This window comes from Vombatus ursinus, unplaced genomic scaffold, assembly GCF_900497805.2.
Source record: "Vombatus ursinus unplaced genomic scaffold, bare-nosed wombat genome assembly UNPS02010193.1, whole genome shotgun sequence".
NCBI lineage: Eukaryota > Metazoa > Chordata > Mammalia > Diprotodontia > Vombatidae > Vombatus > Vombatus ursinus.
The window spans coordinates 8,956,164-8,968,959 of NW_020949971.1; the positions used below are offsets into that span (position 1 = coordinate 8,956,164).

Sequence of the window (12,796 nt, forward strand, 5' to 3'; positions counted from 1 at the left end):
ATTATTGGAGGGATCCTGCTTCTGGAATGTGTTAATGGCATTTCCACTGATCACCAGCTTTCCATTCTCAGGGCCCTTGAACTTGCCATGGGTAGAATCATACTGAAACATATAAACCATGTCGTTAAGGTCAACGAAGGGGTCATTGATGTCCCCGAAGCCTACTCCACCTGAGGTGAATGCATCCCTGGTCACCAGGTGCCCAGTGCAGCCAAACCCCTCGACTCCGAGCTTCACCATCTTGTTTCAGGGTAGAAAGCAGCAGATGCTGGCACTGCACTTGGGAGAAAAGCTGAAAGCACGATCTCTTTAAGAAGGATTTTAGCAACAAAGTTAACTGTAGCTTTAAGACCAGGAAGTGCCTCATCCCAATGAGTGAGCTAGTAACAATAAAAACACTCATGATTTCCTGATGCTCCCTTAGCAAAAGTGACAGTAGTCTGCATTTTTGGTTTAGGTTTTGCCTTTTATTTGTTTCTTCTTTTATATTTCATTGGGCAATGCTTTCAAGCTTGCCTGTGCCTTTTTCATCTCTGTAGGGCAGCTCTTATCAGAATACTGCTTTTTCTCTGGCTGGGATTGATTAACAAAGGCAGAATTAGTGATCCTAATGGGTGGGGAACCTGGCCTCCAGGCCACATGTGGCCCTCTAGGTCCTCAGGTGCTGCCCTTTGACTGAATCCAAACTTCACAGAACAAAACCCCTTGTTAAAAGGATTTGTTCTTTAAAACTTGGACTCAGTCAAAAGGCTGCATCTGAGGACTTGGAAGGCTGCATGTGGCCTTGGGGCTGCAGGTTCCCCACCTGCTCGTGTACTAGCATCTCATAGATTGGGTCTAACCCTTCGTACCGCTTAGCACTTTTATATCACTTGTCATAAAAGTGGTTAGGGGTTTCATTTTCCTTTTGAAAAGTTTCTTTGATTTTGCCTCAGTTTTCAAGGCAGAGAGCATATGCCTCTATTCCCCTAATTAAGGATTCCCTAGTTTGTGATAGTCTGGTATAGTCAGCTGGGTTGTTAGGGTTCCTTTGTGTGTGTTATAAAAGCCAGTTGGGAAGACCCCCTGGGCTGGCCGGAGAGTTATAAGCTGGGGCACGTCTATTTGCTGCCTCTGTGAGGGTAGTTCCTTCTCCAGGGGAGAGCAGGTTTTCCATTGTCAACCATGTGTCCCCAGCTAGGGTTATATGTGACCTTTAAATAGGCCTGAAGTTGGGTTATAACAGCCACAGGTGTTCATCAGATTTAGGAGTATCTCTTCTCCATGTGAAGAGATCAGAGGGACCAAAAGGTTGATAGTGTACAATGTTTCTCAGCAGGGTTATATCTGGCCTAAATCTTTCTTGGAGAAGAAAGATACCCACAATCAGTCTGTCTTGTTCAAAAGAAATTAAATCTCCTCCTATGGTAGAAGGAGACTAAGAAGGGGTGGGCGGAGAAGTTTAAGATGGAGAGCAGGACAAGTCAGAGTAGGCCTTTTAAGAAACAAAGCGTGACCCTTTAACAGGGCATCCCAGCAAAAGGGGGGCGAGGGGTATTGGGGGGAGAGAGAGGGTGTTCGATGGCCAGTCTCTATTTCCTTAATATATAATAATAAAAAGTGCTGAGTCAGAGCCAGAATAATTAGCTGAATCCCTTGCAGTTTTAGACCAAATTTCACACTTAGTAACACACTTTTTTGTCATTCCCGGTTGAACTGGGAGTTTCCTGTGGTCCCAAAATATGAAAAATTTCTCCAGGGGGTTCCTTTCAGTGTGCTACTACAAGATCCCATTATTCCCTTAAGGGGACTTCCCCAACAGTGTAGGGGTTTACCTTAGCTTGGAAGAATTGAGATCAAGACTGAGGGGCAGTCCCACCTCTGGGGCAGTCTGTCATGGAGAATCCCCTCAGTGGAAAATTGACTAGAGTGCTCTAAGAAGTTCTTCTGAGAGGCTGTCTTGGGGTTTGGGGTCGCTCTCTCAGTCTCCTTGCTGGCTTGCTAACTGTAATGAGTGAAATTGAAACTGAAGAAATCTGATTCAGGAGGCAGCTGCTGACTTAGTGGATAGAACACTTGGCCTGGAATCAGGAAGGTGTGAGTTCAAATCCAGTCTCAGACACTTCCTAGCTGTGTGACCCTGGACAAGTCACTTAGCCCGTTTTCCCGACAAAAGGATCCACTGGAGAAAGAAATGGCAAACCACTCCGTTATCTTTGCCAAGAAAACCCCGTGGGCAGTTACGGTTCATGGGGTCATGAAGAGTTAGACACGGCTGAATGACAGCAACAATCTAAGTGAAAGGATTGATTAGCAAGGTGTGCAGCTGCAGAACAAATCAGATCCAAGGCCCTTCAGCAGTCCGAAGGACGCTGAAAGTTAAAGCTTTCAATGCTGGGCAGCTAATTAAGTGACATGATCTTGAGCAGCAAGGGCTCCTCCTTTGTGATGGGCCAAAGCACGACAAAATCGAAGGGCACCAAATGCAAGTTGTGCCAGAACATTTTGTGCTGTTTCCTGAACTCATGTGAATAGAGAACTTGAAGTCAGAGAGCGGATGCTGTTGACGGCACGGAATCGGCTTGGTTCCTTCGGTTCCCTGCTGAGTGAAGTGCCGAGCTTGTCCTGGGAGCCTGGACCTGATGGTCTGGCATGATCCCGTGTCTTCAGCCCTGTTTCACAGATCTTTTCACTGTCTTGGGGTTTGCAGCCAGATCGGTGGCCTCCCTCCCCAGTGCCGGCGTTCCACCTGCTTTGCTCCACCTCTGTTGCTTTCTGTGTTCTGATGGTTATACTGGATTGACTTGATGCATAGTAAATTCTTCCCAGCCCCTCATTTTTATTTGGTGTATATGTTTGTTTTTAAAGTATGCTTCTTATAAGCAACAAATTGTGAGGTTTTTTTTTCCTTATCCAACTCTTGTTGGATTTTTAATCCATTCACATTGAAAGTTATTAGATATATGAGGTGGTTTCTAATATCCATTTGCCTATAATATTTGTGATATGATATAGCATGAAATGTGTAGATAATTTGGCTTGTGTTGTTATCTGAACGTACATTTATGTGACCCACTTATGCACATCTAGTTCTTTATTTTCACAAAACTTCTTTTCTAGTTGCATGTATATGAGTGTTTCATCTGTCTTGGTAAGCTTGCTCCTAAATATTTATTTATTTATGTTTACTACATTTTGTTGTTTTGTTGTAAATATTTATTACATTTTGTTGTTTTTAAAATGGTATTTCTCCTTCCAGTTTTTCTTAGTTGTGGGTGGGTGTGGCAAGAAGAGTGTATGCGAGTGAGCAAGCAAGCTCTTTGGAGCCTGAAAGACTTGGATTCGAATTCGCTGTCCTAATGCTCTGTAATGGCTCTGTGTCTCTGAGTGAGCCACTTTGCTTGCTGTCTGTGCTCCAGCTTGTGACAATCCTTTCTGGATCCTGACACAATGGTTCCATGGGTCAACTGACTGTTTGAGCTTTGTGTCATCCACAGAATTGATGAGCATATCCAGGCCCTTATCCAAGTCATTGCTAAAATGTGAAATAGCACAAGGCCAAGCGCTTGTCCCTGAGCCATCGCACTCCTGCCACACTGATCATGAACCATTAGCAAATGTTTTTTGAGTGTCCATCCAACCAGTCCTGGGTCTATCATCTATTGCTCATTTCTGTTTTTTTTCCACAAGAATATCATGAGTTATTTTATCAAAAGCTTTGCTGAAATTCTAAGCACACTACATCCCTCTCATTTACTAGTTAAGTAATCCTGTTAGAATGAAAGGGAGGTTACTCGGGCATTTCACGTACTTAATGAAGTCATGTGGGCTCTTTACAATCAACTCTTTCTTCTCTAGGTGTTGGTCGCTGTCTTTTTGGTCACTCCCATTCTAGACAAGATCACAGACCTGTTGTTTGCAGTTTGTTCTCCTTTTGGAAAATGGGGCCCCCACCCTTCTCCAGCTTCGCATCTCCTCTCCCATTTCCCACGATCTTCTTCTTACCCCTGCAAAGGCTGCCTGTTCTCTCGGACCCTGAGGATGTGGCCCATGTGGGCCAGAGAACTGGAACCCTCGGGCCGTAAGGGGCCCTGTCACCGCTTCTGCACGGTAGGAATGCCTTGTTAGCTGTTCTCTCTCCTTCCCAGAGCAGAGACAACAGGGGCAGAATACGAACTGAGCACCTCAGCTTCTCCTTGTCTGCAGGCCCCTCTTCTCAGTCTTTGCCATGAAAGCCTTGTAGCTGAGGACATTTCCATCACCATCGTTGTTGTTATTGTCCTCTCTGCTCCCCAGCCTTGGCGCGTTCTGAATGTCAGCGTGCCTGACACTCCTTTTACAGGACTGTGTATTGTGTTCACACTTGTTCTCCATCACTTGGCCTGACTGCCATCTTCGGTATGTTTCTTTTAAACATCTAAATTGTTTGGTGAGTTTCCCTGTGTATCTGCATCTCGCTCTTTAGCCACATTACATTTTTCTCCTCCTTAAAATGGTCTCCCATTTTTTTGTCCTTAGAATTTTCTAATTGAGCATCTCCCATGCCTTTCAGACTGACTTCCTTGAAGCAGTTTAGTTCCATGGGATTCCACCTATCTTTGCTCTGCTCCCTTTGAAATATATTTTCCCAGAGTCTAGTCAGATGATACTCATGTTTCTTCTCCTTGTCCATCACAGACTTCTTCCCAGAGTTCCCATCATTCCGCCCTGGCAACCAGTTATAGCTTAATGTAGCTAATAACTAACATTTACATGGCACTTACTGTGTGCCAGGCACTGGGCTAAGTGCTTCACAATGGTGCCATTTGATTTTCACAAGAACCCTGGGGAGTAGGTGCAGTTATTATTCTAATTTTACAGATGAGGAAACTGAGGCAAACAGCAGTGAAGTGACTTGCCCAAGGTCACACAATTAGTGTTTGACGCCAGATTTGAACTTAGGCCTTCCTGACTCTAGGCCCAGAGCACTACCCATTGTGCCACCTAGCTGTGCATTTACTCCACGCCTGTGGAAATCCTGTCTGCGATCAAGCTTCCCCTCGTTAGTGCCTTTGTCTTTTGAGGGATGAAATGATTACTAAGGCATGTCAAGCTATTAGCTGCTCTGTTTTTGGCTAAGAGAAAAAGCTCCAGTAGACGCCTGGATACGTGAAGTCTCCCTTTACTGCTATATCCTGTGCCTTTGCCAGGCTTGTGTTCTTTCTTCCAAAGTGGTCAGCTCTTTCTTCTTTCTGTCTAGGTAAACTCCAGTACACTCTTCACAAAATCACTTCTGTTTTTCCTCCAGGGACCTTCACGCACATGCCATCTATTATGATTCAGGTGTTCAGGTCCTTGGATTTCATCGCCTGGGTATGTTTTCGTAATATACAGTGCTTGACCAAGTCAGTCCCCTTGAACTTATCTTGTTTCTTTTCAATAATTTAGGCGCATCAAGTCTGCCCTGGATGTGTGACTTGGAGGTAGGTAATGTTAGTTGGCACTGGTTCTTCCCTTGGTGTGGTTCTGAGACTGCTTCTTGACCTGGCACGCAGCTTTGATGTTGCGCTGGAAGGCTTTGCGTGATGCATTTCTGGCACGTCCCATTCCTTAGGATCCATATGCCTGTCTGTCTCCCTGTGCTGACCTGGACTGGAAAGAGAACTCATTGTAATTTTTTGTCCTTGAAGTTTCTGATCAGGACTTGGTCCGGTGCATTTTCTAGACAGCCTTGTTTATTTTACCAGCTTAGTATTGGATTTGATTCCTGATTGTTCCAGTTTATCAGGAATTATTTTTCCTTCAAATTGCTACCCAACCAGGAGAATAATATAAGTGGGGTTCCCCACCCGACACTTTTGCTTGGGACACTTCCCTGCAAAGTGGGGTTTTATGGGGGAGTGCCATGAAGTGGGGTTTCCTACGTTTGGTGCTTGTCTCTAGGGCATCTCTCCGAAAGGAAGCCTCGGACGTCAGGACTGAGCAGGACATAACCCTGGGTGTGCAGGGACCCCTTCTGAGCCTGTGTGACACCATTGGATATTACTGAGGAGTGGGTGAAGGAAAACACTAAGCTCTTTCTGCATACCTGTAGACATGGGAGCAGGGAGCCAGCCCTTTTAGGGAGCTGTGAACTTGAAGTCCTTATGTGATGCCTTCCAGATCTGTATTGTCAGGTTAATTCTCTTACCATTTGTGTGAGTTAGCATTCCGATGTCGGCATGGCTCCATAGTGAGAAAGTTGTGTGTTGGTTCCATTTGAAGCTCTTCCTAAGGCAGGTATGAAATGCCAGCCTCAGATGTTTTCCTCTTTTAGTCCTCCTTTAGTGATACTAACTTAAGGATGAAAGGTTGCAACTTTTAATGTCTTTTTCAAACATTGTTGACGTGGGGTTTGCCTGGTATCATTAGCTACAACTGGAGCCTTAGTTAAAGCTTGTAAGTGAAGTGTGTGATTGCTGCTGTCATTCTAGAGCCCAGATCAGAGTTTGTGCCGTGTTCATGATAAAGTGTAAATAAAATTGACGCTGAAGATCCCCAAACTGGGGCCAGTTTGAGATTCCAGTTTATATTGCTTTTGATGTTTTCTTCCTAGAAGGGAGGCACATCCAGCATGCAAAGATCTCAGAGGCAGTTAAGGATACCTTTAATCGTCTAACTGCCAAGCATTCGGAATATTGGAATTGTAGCAGCTCATTGGCTGCTTTTGTAATTGAAAGAGGTAAGTCGGATTGGAGGATGGGGATTTAAAGGATAAGATGGAAAGCATCACGTCTTGTTCTGCCTAATTAAGTCACAGATGTGTTGGCCTCTGCCTCACAAAGGTACTTAGCACCCTTTAACTCTCTGCCTGCAGATTAAGTCCATGTGGTGACAGTAGGATTTGCAGTACCCCCCCCCCCCCCAGCATTGCTGCCATCACTACCACTGTCAAGTCAGCAACAGTGGGGAAGAAAGGGGCAGTAAGGGGTGGGGAGAGCCACAGTCTGATGGAACCAAAAATAGGCGATGAAATCACTTGGCAAGTCTTTAGTGTTCAAAGGGCTATAAGACCCCATAGGTATTGAGTAGCTATAGAGCTAATCAGCTGGTCTCATGGAAAAATGCAAAACCATCTTAGAATAATTCTGTTTCTCTCATTTTAAACTGAAAGAGAAAAAATTCCTGTTTTTGAAAAGTGGGAATGTTTGCATTGACTTGAATGGTCTCCAGCTTTGTTGGGACAGCTTGTGACCCTTTTCGTGACTCCTCTAAGGCCAGTTTTGTTCATTTGGCTTCATTAAGCCTCCTAGAAATAGATGAGCCCCAGAAATAATGAAGTATTGGAGTACAGAATAGGTATGTGGGAATATTTACAGAGACGGACGTGTCAGACTTGCTCCCTGTTCTTAGAGAGCTTTATGGAGACAAGATACCATGTGAAACACTAGCAGGCAGTTGATTGCTAAATTATGTGGTACCCATTTGAATAGTGTTAGAAATTCAGAGAAGGATGCCCTATGGTCTGGAGTACTTAGGGAAGGCTTAACAGAGAAGCTAAGTCCAGTTTGGCCTTGAGAGACTCCTGAGGCCAAATACAGTGTTAAACACCTGTGATCCCAGCTGCTGGAGAGGCTGAGGCTGGAGGGTTTCTTGAGTTGGGGGGTCCTTAGCTGCAGTGTGTTAATAAGCTGAGGAGGCATTTGCATGAAATCTGGGTATTAGTATCAGGAGCCCAGCCCCTACGTTGCCTGAGAGGAGTGTGTCAGCCCAGATCAGAAGCTCCTGTGCCAATTAGTAGTGGGATCCAGCCTGGGCAAGGTAGGGGAGACTCGGTCTTAAAAAAAAAAAAACGAAGAAAAAGACAGGTAAGGTTTGCATAGTCAGGGGAGGAAAAGACATTGTTTGAAAAGGGAAAGTAGTATCAAGTAGTATCCCTGTTGTAAGGACAGTGAGGCCTCACAGAGCTGATTGTGCTGTTGGAAGTGGTAAAAAGTCAAGTTAGGGTGAGAGGAACCAGGTGGTGGCAGCGCTCTAGTAGAACATGAGCTTCTGTCATTTTGGGCTTTGGGGCCCCAGCTTTTGTGCTGTCAAAGAGCCACCATGCTGGAAATCCCACAGTCTCTGCAGAGGAGGGCATGTGTGTGATGTGTTAGCACTAGGAGCCAGAGAATGTTGAGGAAGCTGGTTTTTGGTGGATTACAGTCTGGTACCAATAGGGAGAAGTGTGGTAAATGGTGAATGATCAAGAAGATGAAGGTGGAGAGGAAATGGTAGCAGTGAGTGTAAATACTGTTTGAGGAGTTAGTTAGTGTGGAAGTAAGGATGGCCTCCTAGGGCCAAGGAAAAAGGCTTCTCCAGATGGAGGAGATGATAAGTTTACCTCTCTTAGCAGAATGCTGGATTTGGCAACAGGAAGACCTGCTTTCTACTCTTGCCTCAGACACTTATGGTGGGTGACCTTGGGCAAGTCACCACTGCCATCATTTCCCTCATCTGTTAAATGGCAGTACTAATACCTCCTGGAGTAGTTGTGAGGCTCAAATGCAGTAATGTATATAAATAAAACTCTTTGCAAACCTTAAAGTCCTCCAGAATGTGGGCTTTTTGCTATGATTATTATTAGCAGTAACAATGATGCTTATCATCTGTTCTCACCCCAGTGCTGCCTTTTAGTTAGATTGATGGTGCCGTGAAAGCCGGGTTCTCACAGCTTGCTACTCTTGCATCTTTTTTGGCCCCTTTATTTGACACATTTTAAATGTGTATGAGCATTCAAAATCATGGATCCTTAAAGTATTTGATCTAAATGTAAGGGAAGAGGGAAGGGGAAAAAATGAGCTTCTGTTGTTAACATGTCCCTTTTCAGCTGGACAGCATGAAGTTGTAGCTGTGGGCACTGGTGACTACAATTACAGCCAGTGCATCAAACCGGATGGGCGTGTGCTTCACGACACCCACGCTGTGGTTACTGCCAGGCGCTCTCTGCTCAGGTGAGGCCACGAGGGGATAAGCTTTGGGGTCCGGGCTGTGTGTGGGGCCAGCCTGCCGTGGGTGGATGCTCATGGTCTGTAGTGTAGCCTGTGGGGCTCCTGTGGGGGCTGGGAGGTGGCAGCAGGAGTTAGACTGATTGTCTTTCTTGCCTCAGTGGGCCTTTCCTGTTACTTGTGGGGTGACCTTGAGACTGCCATGGTGGAGGGGGTATTACAGTCACTCAGAACAACTCATCGGGCAAGGAGGAGGTCGTTTTGCTTGTTTTTTGTTTTGATGCTCTTTGAGTCATTACCTATTTTTGAGCTATTTTTCTTTTTTAAATAGCTTGACACTTCATTTTACACTTGTCCCTTTTGGGTTGAAGACCAGATGTGACACATTCATTAAAATCATTTTATTCTACCGAGTTATTTTCCTTTCTAAGCATGTATTAGTTTGCCTTCTCATGTAGCTGTTAGTGCCTTTCAGAAGATTTTCCCAGTAAAAGGAATTTTTGGAGGGGTCATATTGCAGCTGTAGATCTGCTTCCTCGTGATGATGGTGTCTGAGCCTGACATGTTGAGCATCCAGGGCACTCTGCCTGTCTGTGCCCTCATGGGCATCTGCCTGTGCTTCAGGAGAAAGACCCTTGTGGCCTCTGGCAGCAGGGGAGAGAGGCAGAACCCCTGCTCTCCCAGGCAGAGAGGGACAGGGGAAAAGGAGCCTGCCCGAAGAAAGGCCATTTTTACAAGAAGGCTGCGGTGGGCAGAGGAGAAAACTGTTGTGGAGCAAGCGGGGGAGGGGAGTTTCATGTGGAGAGGGGGCAGGTTGGGAGACACATGAGCCAACTGGACTGGGTGCTGTGCTGGATTTGGGGCTGCAGCTCCAGAGATGAGTAAGCCATGGCACCTGCCTCAGGGGCCTTAGGAGTCTAGCAGGGGAATGGGATAGCGCATGTAGACAGAATGGTATAGTTACACAGTGCTGTGGAAGATCTGAGAAGGGAAAGTCCAGGTCTGCCTGGGGTGGGCTTCACGGAAGGAGCCTTCAGGTCTTGGAAGGTGTGGATGGGATCTTACCCTAGAGCTATTGAAGGTGGGAGGGAGCGGCAGATATGTATCTGTTGTCAGCATTGACTGTGACCGGTCAGGTCAGATGGTGCCAGATTGTGGATGGCTTTGAATGCCATACTCAAGAGGCTGAGCTTCACTTGCTCACTCCTGCACACGCTGAGTGAGTCCTTGGAGAGGTTCTTTCTCATGAGATTTCCCTGCTTTATTTCAGGTACTTCTATAGACAGCTTCTGCTCTTCTATAGCAAAAACCCTGCTATGATGGAAAAGTCAATATTTTGTACTGAACCAGCCTCTAATCTCCTCACTTTAAAGCAGAATATCAACATTTATTTGTATTTGAACCAGTTGCCAAAAGGATCTGCTCAAATTAAGTCACAACTGTAAGTATTTTTCAGGTGTTTATAAAAAAAATGATCACATATTTTAGAAACAATTGTTTTAGTAACTGAGAGGTCCTCCGCTTGGACCCCCTAAAGTAACCCCTGTCTCTCCTCAGACAGAGTTGATGACTTGTGAGCTGTAGCAGCCCTAAATTCTCTCCCTACCTGCTCTGCAGAAACTGGTCCCTCAGTCCTGCCTCTGTGATCACTACTGTTCTTGCTATTACTGTTTCTACTACTACCAGAATAACTGAAATGCCCTGTTCCCCTTCTCGTTGCACCAAAGACCCCTTGTATGTTGCAAACTGCTCCCTGCCCGAGCAGCTGAGGGCACTGCGCTTCCTGTTGTGGTCACAGCCAAGCCTAGGGAGGGCAGCAGGTTCCTGTAGCCTTTGTGATAGTAAAGGCTCAGGAGATAACTGGTGTGGCTCAGTCTGTCTAAGGAGAAAGGGGAGAGGTTCACAGTTGCATCCTGTGTGTTGTATTATCGAGAGAGGCACCCCGAGAAGAATGTGGCTGACTACCCTTGTTTCTTCTAATATTATTCATTACTTTAAATATTATTTCCATTAAGTGATCCATGGGAATTAGGCAAATTAGGAATGACTTGTCGCGGAATCAGACTGTATACAAATACCAATTTTAATAAAAGATACATCTCCAGTGCACTTTCTGGGTTTAGAATCATGCTAACTACTAAAGGCACATCTGAGTCTGTGTTTGTGGCCTTGTGGATAATGAGGATGGTGGAGGTTGAGCCTGGGTTTGAATCCTGTCTTGGGCAAGTCATGTAATCCCCTGGAGAACCAGTTGTTTCTCCTTCTGCCAAAAGAAGATTATATCGCGAACGGCTTGCCTCTTTAGGTTTGCGGGAGGTTCAAGTCCCTTGTAAACCGTCAAAGTGCTGTCTGCCCAGTAGCTGTTGTCACAAGCGGAGGCGATGACGGGTTCTCTAGATGCGAGCCCTGACGTGGAAGAAATTGGGTTTCGTGCATTACATGGGAATGTGACAGAGCAGAGAGAGTTCTGAGCTTTTTCTGTGGTTATGGCAAGTAGAACTACATCTCTGCACTGGTTTCCAATTTTTCTTTTCCCTTTTTTCCCTTTTCTTTTTCTTGTTTCGTTTTCTTGTTTTCTGTTTCTTGTTCCCCCCCCCCCCCCCCCAAGAGGATAATGTGGTTTGGTCAGGACAGTGATTATACCTTTAGCTTGATGGTTTTCAGTGAGGTGTTCATGGAAATTCCCTTTTTGGAGCACTCTGGCTGGATGGAACCTGACTTCTCTGTTTTGGGTGCTGTGAGAGGCCAAGAGCTCCATCCTCCCAGGCTTTGTGGTTTTCATCCATTGTTATCACTGGTTTCAAAGACAGACAGGCAACTGTAACATGCTATCTTGGTCCAAATAATAATAATACTAGGTGATAAGAAGGACATTTCATTTGGTGCTCACCAGCCCTGTGAGGTAGGTATTACACTCATTTTACTTAGGATGAGAGTGAGGCTCAGAGACAAGGCCTCAGTGATGGAGGCAAGGCTCAGACCCAGCGCTTCTGCTTTCCACATTGAGCACCTGCAGTTTCTGACATGTTTCCTCTTCATTCCTCGGTACTAACTTGAGTGAGGAGGAAAGCCTCTGCACTGCAGCCTCCCTCCCCACCTTGATCCTCCCCCATGTCGGTCGCACTCCCCCACTGCCTCCATCCCTCATGGGGTGGCCGTGAGGACAGGCTTAGAAATCAAGGCCACTTGTCCGTGTTTGGGAGGTCATGGTGGTAAAAGAAGTCAGGGTAGAGGAAGTGTAGCTTGGGCTGTTCCCCAGAAGGGCCAGCTCTGAATCCTGACCGTTTCCTTTTTCTCTTCCTTTTAAAATGTTACACATGGATCTCTTGTTTTGGACCACAGGCTTTCAGAGTAACTCCCTTGCTGTCCTCTTTTTAGACGCCTCAATCCTCGCTCGTTATCTGCATTTGAAGCTAACGAGGAACTGAGTCTCCATGTGGCGGTGGAAGGCAAGATTTACCTCACAGTTTACTGCCCTGCAGAAGTGGTTAATCGAGTGAGCAGCATGTCCTCCAGTGACAAGCTGACCAGATGGGAGGTGCTCGGGGTGCAGGGAGCCCTGCTCAGCCACTTCATTCAGCCCATTTACATCAACAGTATCCTTGTGGGTAAGCACATGGCTTGAAGGCCGTCTGACGAGCCCAAAAGCAATCCAGAACGTGACCAAGTAAGGTTCGACAAACCCTGAGGAGGTATTTACTGTGTGAAGAACAATGTAGGGAGTTTAGTGATGTAAGTCTTGGGTGCTTGCAGCATGTAAGAAACAATAATGTAGCCGCTGATCCCTCTCTGCCTCTGAGTTATGAGGCCCAAGCCAGAAAACCTTAACCCAATTAATAATATATAATTTACAGTAGCTGGCCATATATATT

The 12,796-nt window shown here is 45.8% G+C and overlaps 1 protein-coding gene across 2 annotated transcripts in view; it reads left to right on the top strand.

Moving 5' to 3' along the window:
* The window catches only part of ADAD1 (adenosine deaminase domain containing 1), a 42,898-nt gene that overhangs the window by 12,005 nt on the left and 18,097 nt on the right, over window positions 1–12,796 (top strand). Inside the window, exons 5-8 of one of the 2 annotated variants that reach the window (XM_027853750.1) lie at window positions 6,554–6,679; window positions 8,807–8,930; window positions 10,195–10,365; window positions 12,303–12,532. In XM_027853750.1, coding sequence (XP_027709551.1) covers window positions 6,554–6,679; window positions 8,807–8,930; window positions 10,195–10,365; window positions 12,303–12,532 — 651 coding nt within the window. The remainder of the gene's footprint in view (window positions 1–6,553; window positions 6,680–8,806; window positions 8,931–10,194; window positions 10,366–12,302; window positions 12,533–12,796) is intronic. The other variant, XM_027853749.1, reaches the window with a different exon arrangement.